The following is a 26,082-nucleotide window of genomic DNA, read 5'->3' as shown; positions in this document are numbered from 1 at the left end:
GCCCCCCTGCCCTCAGCAGGAGCAGCACACAGACCGAACAGGCTCCCCGGAACCGCACCTCGCCCACCAGCCCTTACCCCATACGGCCAAGACCGAGACGCCCGTACTGGAGGGCACACAGCAGGACAGCCACCCTCCCGACCAGGCGGCCGAGGAGACCGAGCAGCCCCACAACTCCCCCCGATCTCAGGCCGGTGCCGCCACGCAGGCTGCTCCAGGACCCATGGAGACCGCAGACCCTCCTGGGCCCAATGGAGACGATGGGGCCGCACCTCCCCCAGACCGGCCTGACACCCCCCCCCGGGAGATCTGTGACATCGCAAGCAACCAGGACACACAACAACAACAGCTGCAGCAGCACTGCAGCCGGGCAGAGAGCGACACCACAGATGTTAGTGCCACCAGCCCCACAGACCACCTTCCCGCTGCCCACCCAGCCAGTGTCCCAGAGCCCACCCAGCCCCCACTGCCCCTTGCCCTGCAGGATAACGAGCCTCACCCTGCCCCTGCCCCTGCCCCCGCCCCGCAGGCCAATATTGGAGACTCCCCCCCAGAGAACACATTTGACGAGCAGGAGGCCGGCCCCCCACACAGTCCCCACCCTGCCGGCCAGCCAGACTGGCTCGAGACGAATGCAGAGGTTGCTGCGTCCCCGGGCCGACCCGGGGGAAAGACTGTTGATCCGGCCACGCAGAGTGACCCGCCGCCTCCGTGCGGCGCCCCCGAGAGCGGCGAGACTGCATCCCCGGGCCTCGGTTCTGCGGGGTCATCTAGGTGCCCGGTCAGCGAACTTCCCGATCTCAGGGGGGAGCCAGAGCCGGCAGGCCAAGCGCCTGGTAGCCCTGGCGACGCAGGCGAGGGACTTCACACAGAGCCTCCTGGGGACGCCGCCCACAGCTCCGCTTGCACAGCGGACGCCGGGGCCCAGCACTGCCTCCCTGCTGAAGATGCTGGCGATCCTGCGCTTGGCCGAGGCGCAGGTCCGCCTGCTCCGGGACTTCACCAGGACTCTGCTCAAGCTTGCGCGGAGGAGGCGCTCCCGGATGCGCTCAACGCGCCGAGCGCCCGCTGTGCCATCCTCCCGCTAGAGTCCAGGCCGGGCAGCAGTCACTGCACGACCCCCAGCCTGTCTAACCCGGAGCCGGTACACGCCCTGCCGGTGGGAGGTGACGCGGAGGTGGCTCCTACTCCTCCTCTGACTGAGAGCCCCATGGTCAGCCAGCTCCCGGGTAGCCACGGTGGCAAGCTGGCCTCAGAACCCATGCCGCCTCAGGGCAGCCAGGTGGCCAGCCCCCCTGAAACCAATGACTGTACGGCGCAGAGGACACTGCAGTCCCTTCCTCTCACACCGTATGAGGACAGGGACTCAGGCATGCTGGTGGACAGTGACCCTGTTGTGAAGAGCGACTCTGGTAACCTGCACCTTGACAGCGACCCCGGAGACCTTCCGGTGTCGATAGAACAAGACGATGACTCCAGAGATGCCCCCGCCTCTGAGCCGGCACTGAACGACCTGGGTGACTCTCCCTGGGAGACCCCTGTGACAGAGCAGCAGCAGCAGGGGGAAGCAGAAGAGTGTTCGGAAGAGGGGAACAGCCGAGCAGATGAGACTTGCCAAGAGAATTGTCAGCCCGCGCCACAATTCACTGACACCGGGGTTGCCGAGCAGCCATCTGATGTGCCTGACCTGCTCACCATGGAGATGGAGGAGGAAACTCCTGAGCCTGAGGACACCGCGGTGGCCGCCCCCCTCCCGGCCATGGAAGACTGCCAGGCTGAGGAGAGCCAGATAACTGAACCCGCCCTCCAGAACCAGTTGAGCCCCTCAGCTGCCCAGGACGGGCCAGACCCCAGCGAGACCGACGGAGCATCGGTGACCCAGCAGGCGGAGGGTCCCGAGGAAGAGACCAGCACTCTGGCCCATGTCAGCCTGGTTCCCATCAACGCCGCCGCCCCCCCAGGAATGACGCTCTCCCAGGCCAACGAGGGTGACACCCTGGAGGCTGGAGAAAGCAGTCAACTCGCCCTCCCTGCATTTCATGAGGGACCCGGTTTGGAGGAGTCCCAGCAGCCTCTCCTCTCCCAGGCCGAGACCGAGATAGGGATGGAGGTGGAGGTGGACGCCCCCCAGTGTGAGTCGGAAGTGTCTGTGGCCCCCTTGGAGCCCCCCCCACCTCCCAAGAACAACATTTCCACTGAGTTTTCCCCCTCTCCCCTGACAGACAGCACTGCCTCCCTGGCTGCCCCACTCCAGGAGGAGAAACATGTGTCAGGGGCTCCCAGCACTGCTCTCCCTTCCTCGGACTGCCAGGCCCAGTGGGGGCAGGGACAGCCCCTCCTGAAGGCCGGGCTTGTGGATTGCTCTGCCCCTCTTGCCACCACCGACGCACTAGACCACGTCCCCGACAGGGAGTTGATGCCCACCATCGCATCCAGTCTGTCCCAGAGCCCCTTTCCCAACCACACAGTCTGTGCCCAGCCCCCTCTCCAGCTGCTGTCGCTCCCTTCTTCCTCCTCCCTCTCCGTTGCTGTCCGCAGTGTGCGCACCTCGGTCCCGGACCTGTCGCTGTCCCACCTCGCCCAGGACACTCTCCCCGACCAGATCCTGGAAGCCGATCCTGAGTCGGACACAGATCCGGAACCCCTCTATGAGACAGAGGCTCCAGCGGCCGACCCTGAGCCCCATAGTGGCAGTTTCCCGGCCGCGCTGCCCCCTTGCGTGTTGCCTGAGCCCCTGCTTTTCACCGATAGTGGTGCTTTCAACGCGGGGGTTCCCCACACCCCCGTGGTGCCCAGAGCCGCCCTGATTGAACTGCCCAGAGACAACACCCCCCTCGGCGAAGCCTGTGCCAAGCCCAAGACTGACCGCCCCATCCCCCAGCTCCTAGTGGTGACCCGCCCTGCCCTCTCCCCCGGGGCACCCAGGCTGCCCTTGGTGGTCTCTGCTCTCCCCCCTTCCTTCCCAGCAGTGCAGACCCCGGCCAGGCTGACCGACACCCCCACCCTGCCCCTGCCCCTCGCCTTCTCTCCCGTCTCAAACGCAGCCCCCCCACAGCCCAGCGTGGGTCCCCACAACAACATTGCCCTGTCCGCCGCCTCACAGCAGCACAACAGCCCCGTGCCCCTCTCCCCGCTTTCTGACATCCCAGGAGCAAGAGGGGGTGTCCTGGGGAAAGTCAGGGAGGACCTGGGCACACCTGCAGGGAAGGCCCAGACCACAGGTCCTCTCCTCAGTCCCGCACAGTCCAAGGTAGGCGATGTTTTTCCCGGTTTGATGTTTTGTCTGTGAGCCCGATTGGGACTGTTTTTGTTTTTGTCTGCTCTACAGCTCTGGAAAAAATTGAGACCACTTAACATTGATTTCTGAACTTGGAGTGGTCTCTTAATTTTTTCCTGAGCTGTATGTGTTCTTGGGTGCTGCGTTCGACCGTTTATGTAAGAGTTACTTACTCCCGTAACTTAAAATTGTCAAAAAATTCAGTGAATTCTGGAGAGTTGGCCATTCCATAGTTTCTGTAATAAAGCAATATGCATGTACTGGGGGAAAAGACTTCTGTGATGGTGGTGGGAATTTTAGTCCAGCTCATCATTTGTATTATGACTATAAACTGAAGAGGAAGGTGTTTAGTCAGATATGCAGGTCTTCTAGAAAACTCCTCAATTCAACCGGTCACTGTGTAATCATTAATGGGAAGAAATACAGGTTTCTGAACTGCGCTGGGCCCTGGCCTAATTGTGAGCTGGGCGGAGCTAGAGTTGAGCACTGCTTCCTGTAGAGTAAGTCCCACAGCCAATCGCAGAAGCTGCTTTGAATGACTCCAGCCCCCGTCCCGAGCTGCAGGTTTAACGTGTGATTGGCTGTCTCTGCAGGGTCAGGGCAGGACAGGCAGGCAGGGCATGTTTCTGAAGGTAAGGCTGGCACAGCTAAGGCGAGCACTGTAGGGAGGACCGCAGGAGACAGACTTAACGGGGTGTTTTTATTTTATCGCTATTTTTAACTATTAATAACTATACCCACTATAATCATAGGTCAGATGGTTATCCTACTGTCCCACCACCCCTCCCCCACTACTGCAATATAGATTGATCTGAGAGAGAATCCTCGCAGATGACTTCCTCTCATCTCGCTTCACTTCAGAGGAGCTTTATTAGCGTGACTAAGGGACTGTCGTTCTTGTGTTCCCCTCCTGGAACAGTGGAATACATTGTGACACTGCTTCAGATCGGTCATTTGGAGTTTGTGCTTGTGTTAAAAAGTTGTGAACTCTCTTGCTCACCCCCGCCCGTCCCTCCTCCAGGTCTGTCAGTGGCTTGCGGATAGGATCTCTTCCAGCCCCGGCCTCCCGACTCCCGCCCCCGCCCCCGCCCCCGTCTTCCCCGGCCCCTCCATCAGCGGCTGGACACCCCCCTCCGACCGCCACTTCACCCCGCTGCGGGGCCCCCACGGCAAGTTCATCTCCCCCCCGCAGAGGGCTCCTAGCTCCGCCTCGCCCGGCTCGCCCGCCGACCCCGCCCAGCGCCACACCAAGGGGGAGCGCAGCCACACGGACATCGCGGAGCTGGCCAAGCACGTGAGTCTGACCCCCGCCCCTCTCTGCTTGTGTGTCCATTCACCTTTGTGTGCGTTTCTCAGATTTTTATTACAATTTCTGTGCTCTTTTTGTCAGTTTTGTCTGGATGTGTGCCATAAATTCATGTCTCCGTCTCTCTTTCCTCCCGCTCTGTGCAGGAGGCCGAGATCGAGCACCGCACGGCTGCTCTGAAGCGCGAGGGCTTCTGGTCGCTGAAGCGGCTGTCCCGCGTGTCGGAGCCGGCCCGGCCCAAGGTGCACTGGGACTACCTGTGCGAGGAGATGCAGTGGCTGTCCGCCGACTTTGCCCAGGAGCGCCGCTGGAAGAGGGGCGTGGCCCGCAAGGTGCGTAGTGGTGGCAACGACGCGGTGATTATTGTGGTGCTGGTGGTGATTATTATTTGCAGATGGTGCTGATGTTGAAGTGTCGTAGGTGGTGTGGATGTTGAAAGTGGTTGTTAGGCCTGGGTAAAAAGTTAGATTTTCCGATTAATTGCGACGATCTGGTTTGGACGATCTGATATAGATTTGCAAAATCCCAAGATCGATCTTTTAAAACAATGAGAAAACGGTGCATATGCTTGAATGAAAAAAAACTTTAAAGCACAAGTGCACATGCTCCGCCCCCCGCTCTCCTGCGCCAGGGCTAAAGCTGATCCGCAAGCACCCCCGACAATACGAGATCCCCCCCCAGCTCTTCAATACACCATCATTTGTTTCGACAGATTTGCTGTTTTTTAAATTTTTTGCTAAATGCACAGAAGACCTCCAAAAAGCTTAATGTAAATTTGAAAGAGAAAATTTGGTATCACGGGGACAAGCATTTTCTGGGTTCGTGAGTTTAAATTTATTATGCGTTATTTTATTAGGCTTAATAGGTCCAATGCATTGAACTGAAAGCAGCCCACTGGAGATGATCCCTTTAGTATGCAGCTCCATACCAACTCCAAGTTAGTTACAATTGACCCATTATTATTATTTTTCAGTATAATATATAATGTAGACACAAACTCTGAACTGTGGAAGGGAGTCTTTTTATTACAGTTAACACAAATGTTAAGGTTATTGTGTTGCGGTGTCTTTAGTATTAACTTTCAGTAGTTAAAATATACTGAACACTGGGGTTTAGTCATCAAGTGTTTTGCACCGATTCGCTATTTCCGACACTTTCTGTGTTGATTACAAATTAAAGTTAACATACCTCACCACGCATAGTTTATTATGAGTAGTGCTTTTACAGGAAGGTTAATGTATTTCATGAAGGTTAGCGTATTTCAAAAATTACTGAAGGAACATGTTTTATTTTGTGAAATGCATTTCTTAAATGGACCTGTAAAAAAATAAAACAAAGGAATTTCATTCAAAACTATGCACTAGTAGCTAATGAGGTCATCTATAAATTATGCAAATTAGCACCAAGGAGGCTTTGACCTTATTCAGTAAGGTTCCGAATCTTCAAAGGTAAAAATGTACCCTGCGGGACAGCCCTGTGTGTGTGTAGTTAATGCATGTGGTGGGTTTTTTGTATTATTAAAGTGTACTTTTTTTGAACGACTTGCACTATTTTGAATTCAGAGCCTTGGTTAATTTGCCATTGTTTCATGGTAGTTTATAAATTAGGTACTTTTTATTTTGATGTATTTTATGTAAAAACAAAAGCAATTTAGTTTGGTTATTTATATTTGTTAAATAAAAATGTTGAGGTGGTTTTTGTGTCGTACGCATGGTGATGTTTTTTGTGGTTGTTGTGCAGGTGGTGCGCATGGTGATGCGGCACCATGAGGAGCTGCGCCAGAAGGAGGAGCGCGCGCGGCGGGAGGAGCAGGCCAAGCTGCGCCGCATCGCCTCCTCCATCGCCAAGGAGGTGCGCTGCTTCTGGACCAGTGTGGAGAAGGTACGGCACTGAGACTGCAGCCAATGCATTCGCACACTTACACACTGCTTCCACCAGCATGGCGGAGGTACTTAATTGACGCACTGACACAGGCTGATGCGCACTCTTGAGTGGACACACTACTCCTCTTCCTCTGCCTCTTCCTCCTCCTCTTTCAGCATCTTAACAGGTCTTGGCCTCAGGGCAGTAGGCCAGGATTTGGTAGCTGGTGCTGACATGAAATTCTCCCCCTGCAACTCACTGCCGGCTCCCCACCGTGCCAGCTGTGCCACAGACGGGGGAGAGACACCCACATTCTGTCTGTCTGTCTCCCTCCTCTTCCTCTTTCCTACCTTCCTCGATCTGTGAAGTAAAAAAAAGTAATGTTAAAATGTTAGTCCTGTAGAGTGTGTGTAACATTCTCCTGTGTCTGTGTCCGTATCTCTCTGCATAGTGTGTTTGTATTGACCACCTCTCCCTCCCCCTTTCTCTCCGTCTCTCCGTCTCTCCGCCTCTGTTCCTCCCTCTGTCCCAGGTGGTGCAGTTCAAGCAGCAGTCCCGTCTGGAGGAGAAGAGGAAGAAGGCCCTGGACCTCCAGCTGGACTTCATCGTGGGCCAGACGGAGAAGTACTCCGACTTGCTGAGCCAGTCTCTGAGCGAGGCGCCCCCTCCCGGCCCACTGCCCCCAGCCCGGCCCACCCCCGCCACCCGGCCCACCCAGGAGGAGGAAGGTGCGGTACTGTGTTTGTGTCTTGACTTTTTCAGAACGTGTGCGTGAGTGCTTTTTCTTCTTTGTGTTTGTGTGGTTCTCTGGTTGTGAATGGGCTCGGTGTGCGTCTGCCTGTGCTCAGTGCCCTGTGCTCCTGCCTTCCTCCCAGACGGGGACTTCGAGCCGCAGTGTGAGGAAGAGGATGACGAGGAGACGATCGAGGTGGAGGAGCAGCAGGAGGGCAACGACGCGGAGACGCAGCGCAGGGAGATCGAGCTGCTGAGACAGGAGGGTGAGCTGCCCCTGGACGAGCTGCTGCAGACCCTGCGCGCACAGATGCACAAAGAGGTGAGAGACACACACAGGCTGTGTTTACATGAAGCCTAAAACCGACTAATAGCTAAATTGGAATACAATACCCTCTGTGTGCTTAAAATGTGTTCTGATTACATCTCTTGTACATATAAACTAATATCTCCAACGGATTGCCTTGTGTTAGTGTTCATATACAGTGTTCTTCCATCGGAAAGCATCTATTCTGTTTGACGGAATTCTCTGCATGTAAACAGAGATGTGAGACGAGGATACTGCACACACGTATGGTGTTAACCTCTCTGTCCCCCCCTCCTTCTCAGGACTCTTCCTCGGTGGACGAGGCCTCCCGCGCCTCCAGTCCAGCCCTGGAGGAAGACGAGGACGAAGAGTTCACCGCCGATGAGGATGAAGGTGACCGCTGCCCTCCTCCTCTTTGTCCACCCCTCTCTTCCCTGCCTCAGTCTCTCTCTCACGCTGTAGGACTGTGTTAACGTATCTCTTCCTCGCTCTCTCTAGGGGAGGATGAGGAAGACACTATTGCTGCCCAGGAAGTTGTGGAGGGGGGGGCGGATCATTCGCAGGAGCTCAACGACCTGGCCAAGGAAGGTAGGGATCAGTCTCTCTCTCTGTCCCTCTCTCTGGCTGGTGTTCTATCAGTCTGCTGTTTTATACCTTCTCTCTCAGGCTTAGTTCACTTTTAACCTTAATATCTCTTCCTCTCAGGTGAGATGAGTATGGAGGAACTGCTGGATAGGTACAGAGGGGCCTACGCGGACGATTTCGAGGTCCCCTCCAGCCCGGCTTCCCCCCCCAGTTCCGAGGAGGAGGGGGAGGAAGCGGCATCTGTGAGCTCCAGAGAGCGAGACGATGAGGAGGAGGAGGAGGAGGAGGAGAGCGAGGGCGAGCAGAGCGACGAGGGCAGCAGCTCATCAGGTGAGGCGTCAGTCCACCAATCGGAGGTGGGGTGTGTTTCTGCGTGTTCCACCGGTTTTGTCCGATATTATTATTATTATTATTATTATTTGTATTTCTTGGCAGATGCCCTTATCCAGGGCAACTTACTACATAAGTGCAAAACAAAGGTCAACAATGCAGGGCAGGAGTTACACCAGACAAATGGCTGCAGACCGTAAACTGACATTAAAATGAGGCTGCAAGTGAAATTCACTCTCTTCCTCAGACTCCTCCACAGTCGTGGAGAGCGAGGATGAGGATGGGGGCTCGGGTGCCGGGGGTGACGTGGGGATGGAGTTCCTGCTCAAGGGCGACCGCAGCCCTCCGGCCCCCAGAGAGAAGGGTCCCCCCGGCCCACGGCCCAAGAAGGAGATCAGCGACATCGCCGCCACCGCAGAGAGCCTGCAGCCCAAGGGCTACACGCTGGCCACCACACAGGTGACTGTTCTTCTGGACACAATGGCCACCACACTGGTCACTACTGGACTGCGTCTCATACCCTGTCTCTGCTCCCTGTCCCCAGGTAAAGACCCCAATCCCCTTCCTGCTGTATGGGACGCTGCGGGAATACCAGCACATCGGCCTGGACTGGCTGGTCACCATGTATGAGAAGAAGCTGAACGGCATCCTGGCCGACGAGATGGGCCTGGGCAAGACCATCCAGACCATCTCCCTGCTGGCACACCTGGCGTGCGAGAAGGGTACGGAGAGGGAGCGTCGACACGGAGAGAGGGGAGAGGGACAGAGTGGGAGTAGCCAGTCGAGAGACGTTGGGCCCTGCCGTAACCCTTGTCCTCTGTCCCGCAGGCAACTGGGGCCCTCACCTGATCATCGTGCCCACCAGTGTGATGCTGAACTGGGAGATGGAGCTGAAGCGCTGGTGCCCCGGGTTCAAGATCCTCACCTACTATGGCAGCCAGAAGGAGCGCAAGCTGAAGAGACAGGTAGGGGGCACCGTTGAATCTAGTTTAAATGTAGTTTAAATCTAGTTTACTTAGTTTTGAATTGATCTATCCTTTTAATCTGGTCCGGTTTGTGTGACTGAGAGTCCGGGCCAGACACCAGCACCCCAGTTAGTCTGGCCACGTTTCCGGGCATCTGATACTTCCACTGATCTGAGATTCATGTGGGAGGAAAATCTTGCGTTAAATACAGATGCGTTTCTGGTTGGGTTTTGAAGCATCACGTAATTCTCTCCCCTCATCTCCTCTTTCTCTTGGTCTCTCTCTTTCTGTCTCTCTCAGGGCTGGACAAAGCCCAATGCGTTCCACGTGTGCATCACCTCCTACAAGCTGGTGCTGCAGGACCACCAGGCCTTCAGGAGGAAGAGCTGGAGGTACCTGATTCTGGACGAGGCGCAGAACATCAAGAACTTCAAATCACAGCGCTGGCAGAGCCTGCTCAACTTCAACAGGTACAGCCCACCCGTCCCGGCTTTGCGCATCTCTCTGGCCACAGCCCTGTGAGCTGAGCCGCGTGGGGATCTCACTCTTGTATAACAATGTCTGTCCATCTTGCCCCCCCCTCCCCGGTCCCCGCAGTCAGAGGCGGCTGCTGCTGACCGGCACGCCCCTGCAGAACAGCCTGATGGAGTTGTGGTCGCTCATGCACTTCCTGATGCCCCATGTGTTCCAGTCGCACCGGGAGTTTCGGGAGTGGTTCTCCAACCCCCTGACCGGCATGATCGAGGGCAGCCAGGAGTACAACGAGGGCCTGGTCAAGAGGCTGCACAAGGTGCCCGCTGCCTGCGCCTGCTGTAAACACGCACAGTGACGCACTGTTTACACCTGCGGTTCCCCACCGATGCACTAACACTGCGTCCCTCCCGTTACACGCACAGGTGCTGCGGCCGTTCCTCCTGCGCAGGATCAAGGCGGACGTGGAGAAGCAGATGCCCAAGAAGTACGAGCACGTGGTGCGCTGCCGGCTCTCCAAGAGACAGCGCTTCCTGTATGACGACTTCATGGCCCAAGCATCGTGAGTGTGGGGAGGGGGCGGGGGCGGAAGGATGCTCTGCCTGCTGTAGGTGTGTTGAAGGAGGACAGACAGAGTGAGCGTGGAACGGCCGCTGACCTCTCGCGTCCCTCTCTCTGTCCAGCACTCGGGAGACACTGGCCAGCGGTCACTTCATGAGCGTCATCAACATCCTGATGCAGCTGCGCAAGGTGTGCAACCACCCCAACCTGTTCGACCCGCGGCCCATCCACTCGCCCTTCATCACGTCCCGGGTGGTCTACAGCACCGCCTCGCTGACCCTGCGTGCCCTGGACACGAACCCCTTCAAGGTGAGCGTGGTGGGGGGGCTTCACTGGCGTGAGGAGAGGATGTGGAAGAGATCTGATCAGAGAGAGCGCGAGAGGATTGGGGGTCTTCACAGATATTAACACTCTCTCCCCCCCGTGTCCCAGCGCTGTGACCTGTCCATGTTCGACCTGGTGGGGCTGGAGGGCCACGTGTCCCGTTACCAGGCAGATGTATTCCTGCCACGCCGGAAGGTCACCCGCCGCCTCATCCAGGAGGTCATGGACTCGCCGGACCCACCACCGCGCCCCAAACCCGTCCGCATGAAGGTCAACAGGTACTGAGCTCGGCACGGCGCACTGCTACACTGCAGTACAGTACAGTACGGCACAGGCGCAGTATTTTAACCCCTCTCTCTGTGTGTCAGGATGTTCCAGCCGTTGCCCAAGGCGGACGGGCGCACCGTGCTGCTGGTGAACAGCCCCCGCCCGCCCCCCTCACCCTCCTGCCCAGTCCCGCGGCCCCCTGTCGCCATGGAGCCTGTGCCCGTGCCCCCGCAGCCCCTCTCCGCCCCACAAGGTGAGTAACAGACGGACGCGGAAAGTGAACGACGGCAGCGTTTTCCATCTGAAGACTGCGCCATTGCTGATGGGAACCAGTCAGTTTCCTGCCTGGTGTTCTGTGTATTTTGTATATGTTCTTAACCAACGTCCTTCTCTCTCTCTGTGCCCAGTAGCTGCCCCGGTGCTCCCTCGCTCCCCCATGGCCACGGCGGGCCCCAGCGCTCTGTGTGTGGCCACAGGGGCCGTGAGGCCGGCGCCCCCCCTCCCCGTCCTGGCCGTGCGTTCCCCCGGCACCCTCCTGCGGCCCCCCACTGCCACCCCCTCCTCTGCGGCCCCTCTGACCAGTTACACCGCCTCCCCCACCGGAACCATCACCCAGAGGGTCCTCCTCACCCCCGACATGCAAGCCAGGCTGCCCTGTGAGTGAGCGCTCTGTCCGCCCCTGTGCGTCTGTCTTTGTGTCAAAACGTCTCCCCTCTCTCTCTCTCTCTCTCTCTCTCTCTCTCTCTCTCTCTCTGAATGGCCGAGTATCACAAAATGCCAACAGTGTCGGTGCTTTGTAGCATCTAGTCACTACATCTGTCTCTGGATCCTCCTCCTCCTGGAGCCCAGTGGGTGAGACTTTTCTGGTGAACGTGTCCCATAATGCCTCGCTGCTCACGGAGACACCTGGGAGTCCTGCTCGCGGAGACGGGTGAGAGCCACTGCAGGTGACGTCATAAGATTCGTAGCGAAGCCAACTTTTGCGGGTTGACTGATAGAAAGATTGCGGGGTGCTTGGTGATTTTCTACAATAACTTAGTTGCCTATACAAAGCCTTGCACAGTGCCATGCTTGAGTGTGTCATTCGCACCTGTGACCCCAGTTCAAGTCACTGGTGTAAGCGTGTGTGAGGAGTATTTACATGTGTCCAGCAAATGAAAACTTTAAAGAGTAATTGTTCACTTTTATATTAGCATTCACTCTCATGGGTTACGACCGAACTTGAAAAATATTGCATCCAATACAGGAATGTCGCATAGTGTTGCTTTACTCTGGGACTGAGGGGCAGAAGCACAGTGGGGCTCTGGTTTGCTTTACCCCTCACATTACATTTTGTGCAGCGACTGTTAATATTTGTTTAATCTTAATTGTAAAATACTGGAACTAAATTAATCGACATATCCAGTTGCCCCTCCTGCAAACTCCGCCCATGATGCTAATATTATTCTCCAAATGTACGTTGCTGCACTTATATTTAGGAATGATTTAATAAAGCGGATACAGCTATCGTAACATGAACTGATGCCTATACCTATGAATCGCTTCTTGTTGTGACGTCACCTTCGGCAGCTCTCGGTTCTCGTCTGTCTCTGCGAGCAGCGAGGCATTATGGGAAATGTTCACCAGAAAAGCCTGTATAGTCTCACCTGGAGCCCAGTGTTTGGGTCCTTTTTCCTCCTCTTACAGCATCTTAACAGGTCTTGGCCTCAGGGCAGTAGGCCAGGATTTGGTAGCTGGTGCTGACATGAAATTCTCCCCCTGCAACTCACTGCCGGCTCCCCACCGTGCCAGCTGTGCCACAGACGGGGGAGAGACACCCACATCCTGTCTGTCTTGGTCTCGGTCCAGATCAGTCTGCCTGTCTCAGTGTCAATGTACTGGCAATGGTCTTGTCCACATTAACCCCCTCTCTCTCTCCGTCTCTCTGCAGCGGGCGAGGTGGTCAGTATTGCCCAGCTGGCCTCCCTGGCCGGCCGCCCAGTCCAGACATCTCAGGGCAGCAAACCCGTCACCTTCCAGCTGCAGGGCAACAAGCTGACCCTGTCCGGAGCGCAGGTGCACCAGGTCAACATGGGGCAGCCACGCCCAGTGCAGGGTCAGTCAGTCTGTGTGTGTGTGTGTGTGTGTACACTATGCAAGCTCTAGCACTCTCACTTGCACAGTCTCGCTCTTTCTCACACTCCCCTCTCTCGTACGCTGCAGGGAATGTAGTGCACCTGGTGTCCAGCGGGGGGCAACACCACCTTATCAGCCAGCCGGCGCAGGTGGCTGTGATTCAGACTGTGAGCCAGAGCAGCGCCGGTGTGGTCACCACGCACTCCGCAGCCAGCACCCCCACCCTGGCACTGCCTCTCAACACCACACAAGGTATGGTATGCCTGTGTGTCTCCATCTGTGTGTGTCGGGCGTGTGTGCGGCACTGTTAGCGTGCTGTACCGTGTGTTGTGCAGTCGCTAGGGAGCTGCTATGATGACCGTCAGTGTGCATTGTCGTTATTAACCTCCGTCTCTCCCCGTCCTCTCTTCCCTCTCTCTCTCCCTCCGCTCCCTCTCCTCTCTCCCACAGTCCCCTCCTCCATGGTGTCGGGCTCCGGCATCGTGAAGATCGTGGTGCGTCAGGCGGCGGGCAAGGAGGGGGTGCCCACTCTGGCAGTGCCGCCCTCGCCCCGCACTCCGTTGCCCTCTCCCCAGACCAACAACAGCCCCTCCCTGCGCCTGCCCCCCCCTGCGCAGCTCACCCTGCGTTCCCCTGTGCCCTTCCCCGGCCCGGCACACCCCCCACGGCCCCCGCTGCGATCCCCGTCCCCCCCGCCCTCCGCCCCTGCGCCCCCCCCGCGGCCGGTGCTGAGGGTGCTGCAGGGCCCAGCGGCGGGCACCGAACAAGGTGGGTGTTGTGGACTGTCCTCGTGTGTGTGTGTGTGTGTGTGTGTGTGTGTGCGCGCGGGTCCCCTCCGATCTGACCTGTCCCCTCTCCTCTCCTCGCTGGCCACCAGCTCGTCTAAGCACGTCGTCCGGCCGCGAGGACAGCGACGTCATCACCCTGCGCATGGCGGCCCCCACTCCGGCCGGCCCCCACCTGGGCAGCGGGCTGAGCCTCCCCCGAGTGCGCACCCAGCCCCCCCCACCACCGCGCTCCCCCTTCTACATGGTGAGACATTGCATTCACACACTCTCGCTCAGAGAAAATTATTCATGCTTTTATTTAGTCTGTAACGCCCTCTGATCAGGCCTAAATTCTTATACACTCCAGCTAGGTCAAACTTCTGCTGCTAGATTACTGACCAGGATGAAAACGTCCGTGCATGTTACCCCAGTACTAGCCCCTCTGCACTGGTTGCCGGTATATTTTTGAATTGATTCTAAAATTGTATTAATCGCACACAAAGCATTGCATGGCCTGGTGCCTTCCTACATTGCTGAGATGCTATGAGTCCACTCGGATCCTCAGGTCAGGGATTTTTAGCCATTCTAAACTCTAGGTTGAAGTCTAAGGTAGATTGTGCTTTTGCCTTAAAGGCCCCTAGACTTTGGATCAGCCAGCCTTTTAACGCTAGATCTTCGGTCCTTTTTAAATCTCAAAACTCCATTTTATTCACTTGCATTTCCGAATGTAACGGTTATTAAAAAAATAAGATTCTTTTATTTAATGTATTTGTTCTCCTTAACTATTTTCAGCCACTTTGATACTGTATTTTGTCCTCTTTACCTTTTTATTTCCTTGAATATCCTTGTTTTAACTGTGCAGCACTTTGTTCTTTAAGTGCTATATAAATATTTATTACTACCTATATGTGGACTGGGAATTTATATTCATCCTCCTCCTCTTACAGCATCTTAACAGGTCTTGGCCTCAGGGCAGTAGGCCAGGATTTGGTAGATGCAGTCACTGGTTGCTGAGGTGACATGTTGGCAAAAAGCATTTGGTTTAGATAAAAAAAACTAAAATGACCGAATCCATGACACAGTTGTGTAGTGTACATTTATCAGGTTAATGTCAGTGGATCTTGTGTTATGTGGGAATTTATATTTATAGTGGTTGCTCTCTCTCTCAGTCCTGGCTGGCAGACCGGAGGAAGGCCCAGCGCGAGGCCCGGCTCTCGCGCATCCTGCGTGTGAACGAGCAGCACTGCTCGGCCCGGCCCATCTACGGCCAGGAGGTCCTGCAGTTCCTGACCATCACGCCCCGCCCCGCCGCCCCCTGCGGCCAGTGGCAGAGCTCCGGCTACGCCCACTGCCTGGCGGCCCAGTCGGATGCGCCCGACCGGTACTGGGAGCGCAGCGAGGCCCTGCGGCGCGCCATCCACACGCCAGAGCAGCGCATCCAGCAGCTGAACACCATCATCGACAGGTACTGCGGCTGTGCGGTGCTCTCCCCCCGCCCCGACTGACGCCACACTTCAGCACCGGTTTATTTCTTTATTACCATTCCTTCTCTCTCTGGCAGGTTCATTTTCGTCATCCCCCCTGTGGAGGCCCCTGCCATCACGATGCACACCTCGCACCCCCCCCCCTGGCTGGCACACGACCAGGCGGTGTTCCGGGAGCGGCTGCGTGCCGAGCTGTCCCCCCGCACCGTCTGCCTGCATCGCATCCACTGCAACATGCGCACGCAGTTCCCCGACCTGCGGCTCATCCAGTACGACTGTGGTGAGTGTTGGGGCTCGCTCTTACACACACACTCTCACACTCCTACACCTATGCTCAACCCCTCTCTGCACGGATGCAGTGTGTTCTCCACACATAGTTAGATCAGGCAGCACTGAGGAGGCAGATCAGCTGATTGAACACTGCAGTGCGTTGGTTCTGTGTTGGGGTGGTGAGGGGGAGGTGAATCCAGGCCCTGACCTTGGCTCTGTGTGCCCCCGTGTTCAGGCAAGCTGCAGACGCTGCATCGGCTCCTGCGCCGGCTGAAGGTGGGGGGGCACCGCGTGCTGATCTTCACCCAGATGACCCGCATGCTGGACGTGCTGGAGCAGTTCCTCAACTACCACGGCCACATCTACCTGCGGCTGGACGGCAGCACACGCGTGGAGCAGAGACAGGTGGGACAGTGTCTCTGGATCCTCTTTCTCCTGCAGCCCAATGTTTGGGCCCTCTTCCTCCTCCTCCTCCTCCTCCTCCTCATTCAGCATCGTAACAGGTCTTGGCCTCAGGGCAGTAGGCCAGGATTTGGTAGCTGGTGCTGACATGAAATTCTCCCCCTGCAACTCACTGCCGACTCCCCACTGTGCCAGCTGTGCCTCAGACGGGGGAGAGACACCCACAGCCCTGTCTGTCCTTCATCGCCCTCTCTCTCTTTTCACACACTGCTGTATTGTAGTTTCCTGTCAGTGTGTTTTTATTAACTCTGTCGTTCTCTCAGTCTCTGATGGAGAGGTTCAACGCAGACCGGCGGATATTCTGCTTCATCCTGTCGACGCGCAGCGGGGGGGTGGGTGTGAACCTGACGGGGGCTGACACCGTGGTGTTCTACGACAGCGACTGGAACCCCACCATGGACGCGCAGGCCCAGGACCGCTGCCACCGCATCGGCCAGACCCGAGACGTGCACATCTACAGGTACGGCGCAGCCATGCACAGACGCACACTGACACCGTGACGGAAGGACCCTGGTGCCGCGAGATGTCTGACACTCTCTCGTCCCTGCAGGCTGATCAGCGAGCGCACGGTGGAGGAGAACATCCTGAAGAAAGCCAACCAGAAGAGGATGCTGGGAGACATGGCGATCGAGGGGGGCAACTTCACCACGGCCTTCTTCAAACAGGTACCACCTCCCTCTTCATCTCTTTCGGCTTCCATTTGTCCTCCTCCTCCTCTTACAGCATCTTAACAGGTCTTGGCCTCAGGGCAGTAGGCCAGGATTTGGTAGCTGGTGCTGACATGAAATTCTCCCCCTGCAACTCATTGCCGGCTCCCTACCGTGCCAGCTGTGCCACAGACGGGGAAGAGACAACCCACATCCTGTATGTCTTCCTCCCTTCTCTTCCTCTTTCCTACCTTCCTCTGTCTGTGAAGTCTGAGATGCTGTAAAAAAAATTGTAACACAGTTGTGTAGTGTATGTTTGAGGTACCAGTCTGGGTTGTTTGGATCTTACTTTAGGTTGAACAGTATAGTGTGGCTGTTTTTCCTCTTTTCCGATATTAGGAAGGTGGTAAACGGGAGCGCACTGTAGTTGAGTAGCATTTCTGTGACTGGCACCCCTTGATTTAAACGTTAGGTGGGTTTAGAACCCGAACACAGCCTATCATTCACCCGAAAGAGCTGCTCCTTCCAGCGTGGCTGCCGTGGAAGATGTCCAAGTCCTCTTAAAATCCACCCCTAAACATGCAGTCCAGTCTCATTGCCAGGTCAAACAGTTTGAGAACTGCCAAGCAAATGCAGGAAAACCTTACATTTATAGAGTTTGAGCTTGAAAAGGTGAAAGCACTAAAGGAGTCGGTGGAATTGATGGAGGTTTGTTTTTGTGGTGGTCAGCTACACAACATAATATTGTGACTATAGGTAACCTTGTTATTGTAAAATTGTATCGTTGGTGTTCAAGATGACCAGCTGTAGTCTAAATATGTGACGGAGCCCCGGATGCTTGGAGTCTGGCAGGTTTTCTGCTCCAGCCATACGCAGTGTGAAAAACTCGACTCCATGGGCCTAATTCTACCGCTTCGTAAAATGTGTAATTGAATCGGCCTCGTTAAGCTTCATATTTGAAGTGCGAGATCCCAGCTGTGTGATAGTACGCTTAACCCTTTCACTGTGGCTTCTATATTGAGCACTACCTCTCTCTCCCCCAACAGCAAACGATCAGGGAGCTGTTCGACCTGTCCGAGGGGGAGAGGAAGGAGGCTGAGCTGTTGAGCCAGCCGCCGCCACCGCCACCGCCCCCCCGGCCCGAGGAGGAAGAGCCAATGAACCATAAGCACACCTCGATCCTGGAGCAGGTACTGATAGCACACACACATGCTGGCGTACATCCCTGGCAAACGCACGCTCACTCACTCAGTGTCACTCACACACACACTGGTATTGACTTCAGTGGCGGGACACATTTCTTGCACACGGACCTTCCAAGCTGTAGGTCAGTAGTCAGTCAGCGTTGGTTATGGAAATTACGGCCCAATCAGCAGGCACGATTCCCAGAGTTTGAATCCGCCTCCCTGTCTCTGCTCTTCTGTCCACATTGCGTGTTGTACTTGGATTTCCCATTGACCTCTGAATATCCTGTATTTCATTTCTGCATAAAATTCTGTATTATACCACTACTAATAATAATACTACATACGATTTGTATACAGGGCTTTAATATGGATTTATACTCTTATTCCATATTATTCAGTCTTGTCACAACTTTGCGGTATGAAACTTGGTCAGAAAAATCCCCTCTACCTCCCTATAATATAGCATATTTTCTATGATTGTATCATGCTTTTAAGTATTTAACCATATGGTTTCCCCTTCAAATACTGTATTATATATGAATACATATTGCACTTCTACTACTACTACTAATAATAATAATTATACTACATTACATTTGTATATAGAGCTTTAGTACCAATTTATATTATTCCATATTTACTGCTACATGCCTTAATTCCCTATAAGTTTCTATAGTATACTTCATTACCTTGTGATGTATACAGTATTTACTACAGTACTACAACAAATACTGTAGTACAGTATTATACTACTATAATGCACCGTTTTATACCATATTACACTCTTATACTATACTGTAGTAACTTGTGATATGGTATAGTAAACTGTTGTATACTGTAGTATCTTCTACTTACCTCACTACTACATGTACACAGAAACATACTTTCACATGCAGAGTGTTTCTCCAGGAACTTTAGCATTTTATTTTTCCTTCTCCTTACCTTTCTCTCTCTCTCCCCCCCTTCCTCGGTCTCTCAGGCCCTGTGCCGGGCAGAGGACGAGGAGGACATCGCCGCGGCTTCCCAGGCGAAGGCGGAGCAGGTGGCGGAGCTGGCAGAGTTCAACGAGAACATCCCGTTGGAGGAGGGCAGCGAGGGGGCGGGGCGAGAGCAGGAAGAGGAGGAGCTCTCCAAGGCTGAGCAGGAAATAGCTGCTCTTGTGGAACAGGTACGTGGCTGTGGATAGACATGCGCACATTGAGGTTATATATTCATACAGTACAGTTTATAAGACATCAACTTGTTCTTATACATTCCTCAGAGTTTTGTGGTTGCTGCTGTAAGCACTAAGGTGGCTTACATTTCCTCTCTCCCCCCCGTCCCTCTCTCTGTGACAGTTGACTCCAATAGAGCGGTATGCCATGAATTTCCTGGAGGCCTCGCTGGAGGAAGTGTGCAAGGAGGAGCTGAAACAGGCAGAGGTAAGACCTGCCTTTTACACCCCCTACACTGCGCAGCCCTGACGCAGCGAAACACAAGCGTCTGACTCTCCCTCCCTCTCTCTCTCTCTCTCTCTCTCTCTCTCTCTCTCTCCCTTTCCAGGAGCAGGTGGAGGCGGCGCGGAAGGGGCTGGACCAGGCGAAGGAGGAGGTGTTCAAGCTGCCCTCGGACGACGAGGCCAATCCCTCGCTGCCTTCAACCAGGGCCTCCCCCGAGGATCCCCCCAACCGCCGGTCCCGGAAGACCAAGGAGCGCGGAGCCCCCAGCGTTCGGACCAGCGGGAGGCTGAGGGGACCACGCACCCCAGCGCCAGAGGGAGGAGAAGCTAACCCCGCCCCCGAGCAACTCCCAGAGGACTCCCCTCCTGCCCAGCCCGGAGCAGAGGCCCTTGGACTGGGGCAGATAGGCACGGAGACGCCTGCGTTGCCCCTGCCCCTGTCTCGGCCCTTGGACGACGGGGTCCAGGAGGCAGCTGATATCGACGTCAAGGAAGAGTTAGTGGGGAAGAGGCTGGAAGCAGCAGAGGGAAATGGAGAAAAAAGCGTGTCATCTTCAGTTTCCACCTCCCCCCCACCTCCTCCTCATCCTCCTCCCCCTCCTCTGGTGTTGACTCCAGCCTCGATTCCAAATGCTCCCCCTACAGAGGACCCCTGTGCAGGCCACCCGCCGCCACCCCCCACCACCCCGCCACTCTCTCCCCTGCCTCACAGAGAAGTGCCTGAGACTGCTGCCCCGGCTCCACAGCAAGACACCAAAGAAGAGCCGCCACCACCCCCAGCAGCCACCAGGCCGCCCTGGTGCCTCTTGGACTCTGCCAGCCCCACCAAAGCCACCCCGCCGCCTCCGCCCGCCCAGTCTGTGCTGCCCTCCCCCAGGAGAGACGTGTCACCGGGCACAGGGACAGCCGGACCCCCCGAGAGAGACCAGCTCCCCTCCTTGGCCCACCCGCCCTCCCCTCCTCCTGCACTCCAGCCTATCACCAGCGAGGCCCCCCCGCAAACCAACCCTCCCGCTGCCGCAATTCTCAGCTCAGTGCCTTCTACAGCTCCCGCCCCGCCCAACTCCCTGCCCCTGTCACCTGTCCCACCAGTGAAGCCTTTCTCCCCGGTGGCTCTGCCCATCCCAGACAGAGCCGCGCCAGGAGGCCCCTCTGATGCACTGGGGGCACAGTGCACCCCGGAGACCCACACCTCGCCTGGGGAGCCTGTGGTGGAAGTGGGCGAGGGGCAGCTGGCCATCGCCCTAGAGACGCATGCAGAGACCAATCGCGTTCCCCCAAGCACACCCCCAAGCACACCCCCAACGCAGGAGGTGCACGACGGCGGGCCGCCCTCTGCTATCAGCCCCGATACCGCCCCCCCCAAAGCCCTTGTGGATCCCAAACCCCAGCCGCCTGAGGGCGACGTCACTGCGGGCCGAGGGGAGCCCCTGAGGAGGCCGGACCTAGAGCCCCCCGCCCCCGGGCCGTCGCCACAGCCATTGCTGCCCCCGCCCACCAGCCCGACTGTGCCCCCTTTGTCCTCCCCTGCCCTGCCCTCGCCTGTCTCTGAATCCCTGTCCCCCGCCTCCTCCTCCCCGAGCTCCCCGCCCCCGCTGGCACCGGCCCGCTCCCCCAGGAAGCGCGTCTCCGCGGACGGGGAGATCCTGAGCCGCCTGCCTGAGGACTCTCCCTCGGCCAAGGTGCTGCGCAAGCTCCCGGGCCGGCTGGTGACGGTGGTGGAGGAGAAAGAGCTGAAGAGGAGGAGGCGAGGGTTGAGCGGTGGGAAGAAGGAGGAAGGGCAGCCAGCCGGAGGAGGAGGAGCTGCCGGGACCGAGGAAGGAGCAGAAGCCAGAATGCGTGAATCCTCCTCCCCCACTGGCCAGCCCGCCCAGCAGGAGCAACCCAACCAAACACCCCCTGGTGTGGCTACCAGAAACCCCCAAGACCCCCTGCCCAGCCCCGGCAGGATTCCCCCCCACCCTTTGGACATGCCGGTGCTGCGGAACCTGCCCGTGCGCCGCCGCCTGGAGACAGAGTCACGCATGGCCGCCCAGCTTGGGGAGCAGGGCCGGGGCAGGGGCCGAGGAGGGGGCGGGGGGGAGCGCAGACCCAACGCAGGGGAGCGATCGCCCTCTAAGCAGGACACTCCCCCAGACCCGGACAGCCTGTCTCCAGATGGCACCGGCACCTCGAACACCAACACCACTCCCCCAGGCAAGCGGAAGCGTGGCAGGCCCCCCAAGACCCCACCCCGGGTGATGGAGGAGTCCAAGTCCGTCAACTCCCCTCCCAAGACCCAGGTAGTGGTGGGGGGCGCAGCAGGGGAGAGAAGCCCCTCGCCTTCCCCCAAACGAAAGCGGGGCCGCCCTCGCAAGGACCAGCAGCGGCGGCCAGATTCGGACATGGTCTCCCCCGCCAGCACACCCCAGTCCTCGTCAGCAGCCAACGCTGTCCTAACCTCGACCCCCTCCAGCAGCTCTCCCCCGAACCCCCCCAGCCTCGCGGTGACCTCAGACGGCCCCCAGACCTGTCCACCCCTCCCACCACCACTCCCTGCTGGTGCCCACATGTTGCCCACGGATAGCGCAAGAGAGTGGGCAGAGGGAGGAGGTGAGAAGGCAGCAGGGGAAATGATAGGGGCGGAGGAAGGCCAAACGATAGCGGGAGCAGAAATGGAAGCGGAGAAGGGAAGGTTAGCTGGAGAGAGGGGAGAGAAGGAGGAGTGCGGAGAGATTGGCAAGTCTGGACACTCCGTAGAGAAAGAGACTGAGGAGAGGAGGGCAGGAAAGAGGAGTGATGGAGAGGAGGAAGAGGAGGAGGAGGAGCCGCCGCCCTCTCACCGGAAGAGGAGGAGAGTGACCCGTTCGTCTGGGGAGCAGCGTTCCCCCTCTCCCTCCCGCTCTGCCTCCCCCTCCCTCCGCAGGGTGACCAGGGCCACCATCCGGGGCGGCACCCCGCTGCCCCACACCAAGGAGCGACGGAGGAGGAGTCAGACAGGGGAGGAGAGGAGGGGGAAGAGGCAGAAGCACAAACACAGCAGCCAGAGCCAGGAGTCTGTTCGTTCCTCCTCGCCATCCTCCTCTTTCTCCCCCTCCTCTTCATCTTCCTCTTCTCGCTCGTCCTCCCGCTCAGGCAAGAAGAAGAAGAAAAAGAAAAAGCAACAGCAGAAGAAGAGGAGTGTTGGGTCGCCAGGGGGGAAGAGGAAGCGAGAGGAAGAAGAGGGGGAGAGTGAAGAGGAAGGGGAGACTACCTCCCGGAGAAGAGTCGCCCATCCCTCCTCGCAGTCCTCCTCTGGCTCGTCTTCTGATTCGGAGGAGTCTCCTGGGGAGGGCGGGCAGCGCCTCACCCGTGCGGCGCACCGGAAGCTGGAGGTGGGGAGAGAGGGAGAGCCGGGAGAGGAGAAGAGGAGAGGTCTGAAGCGGAGAGGGAGGGGCAGGGCCAGCTCCGGCAGACTTACGCCCAACACAGTCACCACCACCACGGGCGGCGAGTCGGGCAGCGAGGTGTCAGTCAGGGTGACCCGCAGGACGTCGGCCCACAAAGACCGGACCCCTGGCCGCACAGCCGCCCAGCCCACCTCCGACAGCGAGCCCAAGAAGAAGAAAACCAGCCTGGCCTCTCCGAAACAGCAGCAACGGCGACGCAAGCAGCAGCAGCAGCAGCGGCCATCCCCAGCCACAGAGGTGTTGGGCAAACGCTGCTCAGCCCTTAATGCTGCTGCCAAGCTGCTGGCCATGAGGGGCAGGGGCTCTGTGCGACCGGCCAGCGTAGGGGGCAGCAGCGGTGGCGGACCCGGGAGACCAGGGGCTCGGGGCCAGGAGGGTGGCAACACTTCCACCTCCTCTTCCTCGTCGGCCGACCGGGGCAGCCACTCGGACCCTGGTGGGGGAGGTGGCAGTGCGGAAGAGGAGCAGAGGCAGGGCAGGCACGAGTCGGAAGGGGAGGACCCCGGGCCTCGGTCCACAAGACAACGCCCTGGGCCGCTGGTGCCCCCACTGGAGAGCGAGAGCAAAAAGGCAGCTGCTGATGACGCCAAGGAGAAGAAGAAGAAAAAAAAAGAGGGGAAAAAGTCAAGAGCTGGAGCCAAACGCAGCGCCCAGAGCCGGAGCCCCAGCGAGAGCGAGAGCGGCAGGAGCAGCCGGAGTAGCAGCAGCAGCCGGAGCAGCGGCAGCCGGGGGAGCCGCAGCCTGAGCTCCCAGAGCACGGGCTGCAGCCGGGCAGACAGCAGGGCCAGCAGCAGCACAGGGGCGGACAGCACGCGCCGGGAGGGCAAGGGCTCCCAGGGGGCCTCCTCCTGCAGCGAAGGGCTGGGGGGGGACCGAGAGCAGCGGCGGCAGTGGCGGCACTCCCGCAAGGGTGGCCGACCGCGACGCCGTCGGGACTCCTCTTCGGAGCATGAGAGAGGCGGGCGGGAGAAGGAGCGTGGCGGACGGAGGGCATCCCGGGGCGGGGGCCACTCCCGGCAGCGGGGTCCTCCCTCTGAGGGAACCCCCGACCGGGTGCTGCGCAGTGTGGCCGCCGCCGCCGCCGCTCAGGCCCGCACGCCCGCCAGCAACACACGCTCCTCCTCCTCGTCCTCCGCCCACAGACATCCCCCGCCCAGCCGCCGGGGCAAGACCTGACCAGGCCCCCGCACAGAGAGAGAGAGAGACCGAGACAGACCCAGAGGGGGACGGAGAGAGGTGGATGTGGTACCGGCTGGACAATGTCTGCCCATTTCAGAGACTTCACGGTCCTCTCGCAGAGGATTGTGGGTTGGGGGTTGGAGACGAAAAGATGAATCTACAGGAACTTTTGTTTTGCCTCTCCGGACCCACCCCCACACCCCTCTCCTCTCTCCCCTCAGCCACCACCCCCTTCTACCTCTCCCTCTCTCTCTCTGGGTACCGCCTCTGGCTTTTTGGTCAGTGAAAGAAGTGAGCTGCAACGGAGAGGGGGAGTGCGAGAGGGAGGGAGGCCTGCAGTGTGCGGCACTGCACGGATGGACAGCGAGTGGGAGAGAGAAGGACTAAACTGAAACTCTGTGCTGCTGACGGAGACATTCCTCTCTGTGGGGAAAGACAATGTGGGACTGTGCTGTCCTTGCAGAGAGAGAGAGAGACTGCGGGTTATTTCAGATGACGTACTGTAATCCTACACTCAATGAGACTGGAGTTGACCCCGGCAATGTACTGTATTTGCTCATAGCAGAGAGATGCGCGTGGACTCGTACAGACCCATGTGCACTGTGGATAGAGAGACTGGGGCACACACACACACACACACACACACACACACACACACACACACACACACACAATCTCACTCCTGTGTTTTATCAGGGATGGGCGGGGGGGTGGTATTGGCCTGCTTTATTACTAGCAAGTAGAGCGTGAGAGAGACAAAGAGGGGGTTTGGTGAAACTGCACAGCCCTGCCCTTTGCTGTTGGCAGATGTATATGAATATGCTGCGATCGAGTTCCGAGAGTGAGGTGTGGGAGTTCAGTTTAGGCCGCCTCCCCAAGACCTGAAGCAGGCGTTACTTTTGTTTTTGTTTTCTTCACAGAATTTAAAAATATATAAAATGGGGTTATAATGACTCAGGAGCTGCATAGGCAAAATGTTTGCATCCTTGCGTCTCCCCTCCATTCCCAAGCGCCTGGCCTATGTGCCCTCCTTGTTGCAGCCTGTATTTTTCTGTTTTCGTCCGTCCCCACTTCACTGTGGCTTGGTAAACCAGGGTTTGTGGAGCAACCTGGGCTAGCAGGGCCGTGTAAATCACTCGATTCTCGCCCACAGAGAGGGTCACCCAAACCGGGGGTTGGGGAGATGTTCGGTCGGGCCGGGGAGTGTGTACAGCAGGGTCTGACCACCTCTCACACGCGTGTGCTCGCTCCCCGTGTGCCAGTCAGTCACGTCTGTGCCACATGGCCATCCCCAGCTGCTCTCCGACACACGACTACGACAAGGGCTGTGCGAACTGTATAGCCTGACTCTGAATAGAGACGCATTCAAACACACACACACGCGCACTCCCCAGTCTCTCTGAACTCTGTTAGGAAGATGAGCTTGGAACACTTTAATTCCCAGACTTTTTTTTTGTTTTTGTCGTATCATTTTTTTTTTTGTATTATTTCTGATGGTGTATGAGGCTGCAGACTGCCGGTCGGGCGGTAAATGGAAACCTGGGGGGTACAGGGAGGGGAGCGGAAGGACTAGTCTAGAGCTTTCTTCTTCCACTGGATGGACTGAGGGGTGGGATGGGGAGGGAGGTGTTTTGGAAAGGACAGAGTTGGGGTGGCAGGGGGAGTTGTGTGCAGAAGGTGGAGGTTTTTATTTTTGTTCAGTTTCTACATTCCTGTGTTCTCCAGTGTAATTCCAGATTATTTTACTTGAAAGAAAGACAATTAAATAAAAAGACCAAAAAACTCCAAACAGAGACTGTTGCAGTGCTGGGTGTTTTCATGAGAGGTGTTTATAATGAATTACATTTTAACTTTTTACACTTCATTTTAATTACTAATCATCACTAATGGTTATTACATGGTCTGTTTTTTAAGCCCAAGATTATATATTCTACATTCTTCAGCCCCTCTCATTCCTGTGGTGTACGGGAGTGTTTGTGGCTGCTGTTTCGATTCCCCAGTCTCGGGTTGCCTTTCGCTGGTGGCTGCTGATACAGACAGAGATGAGTTTTCCCTGAGGCCTCAACACCCTGATATTCTGCTCTCTGGTTTCAAGCAACGCGTTATGACAACAATGC

At 57.1% G+C, this 26,082-nt stretch overlaps 1 protein-coding gene across 2 annotated transcripts; it reads left to right on the top strand.

Moving 5' to 3' along the window:
• The first annotated feature begins 127 nt into the window (after positions 1-127).
• Positions 128-25,758, top strand: srcap (Snf2-related CREBBP activator protein). Of its 2 annotated transcripts, none has more exons than XM_066723255.1 (32): positions 128-3,250; positions 4,299-4,571; positions 4,730-4,915; positions 6,324-6,464; positions 6,979-7,174; positions 7,322-7,500; positions 7,788-7,878; positions 7,984-8,073; positions 8,191-8,400; positions 8,648-8,859; positions 8,945-9,122; positions 9,229-9,365; positions 9,666-9,835; positions 9,963-10,155; positions 10,262-10,398; positions 10,520-10,706; positions 10,830-10,999; positions 11,090-11,241; positions 11,399-11,644; positions 12,919-13,083; positions 13,191-13,355; positions 13,554-13,871; positions 13,981-14,135; positions 15,040-15,335; positions 15,432-15,634; positions 15,860-16,029; positions 16,350-16,546; positions 16,637-16,751; positions 17,780-17,923; positions 18,900-19,088; positions 19,258-19,341; positions 19,463-25,758. In XM_066723255.1, the coding sequence occupies exons 1-32, from the start codon at positions 224-226 to the stop codon at positions 23,960-23,962; spliced, it is 12,876 nt and encodes a 4,291-aa protein (XP_066579352.1). In that variant the 5' UTR covers positions 128-223; the 3' UTR covers positions 23,963-25,758. The 2 variants fall into 2 exon arrangements, with proteins under 2 accessions (XP_066579352.1, XP_066579351.1); XM_066723254.1 differs by having other exon boundaries at positions 11,396-11,644.
• The last annotated feature ends 324 nt before the right edge of the window (positions 25,759-26,082 follow it).

This window comes from Amia ocellicauda, chromosome 14 (assembly GCF_036373705.1).
Source record: "Amia ocellicauda isolate fAmiCal2 chromosome 14, fAmiCal2.hap1, whole genome shotgun sequence".
NCBI lineage: Eukaryota > Metazoa > Chordata > Actinopteri > Amiiformes > Amiidae > Amia > Amia ocellicauda.
Note: the sequence above shows the minus strand (reverse complement) of the source record. Positions and strands in the feature narration are given on the sequence as shown.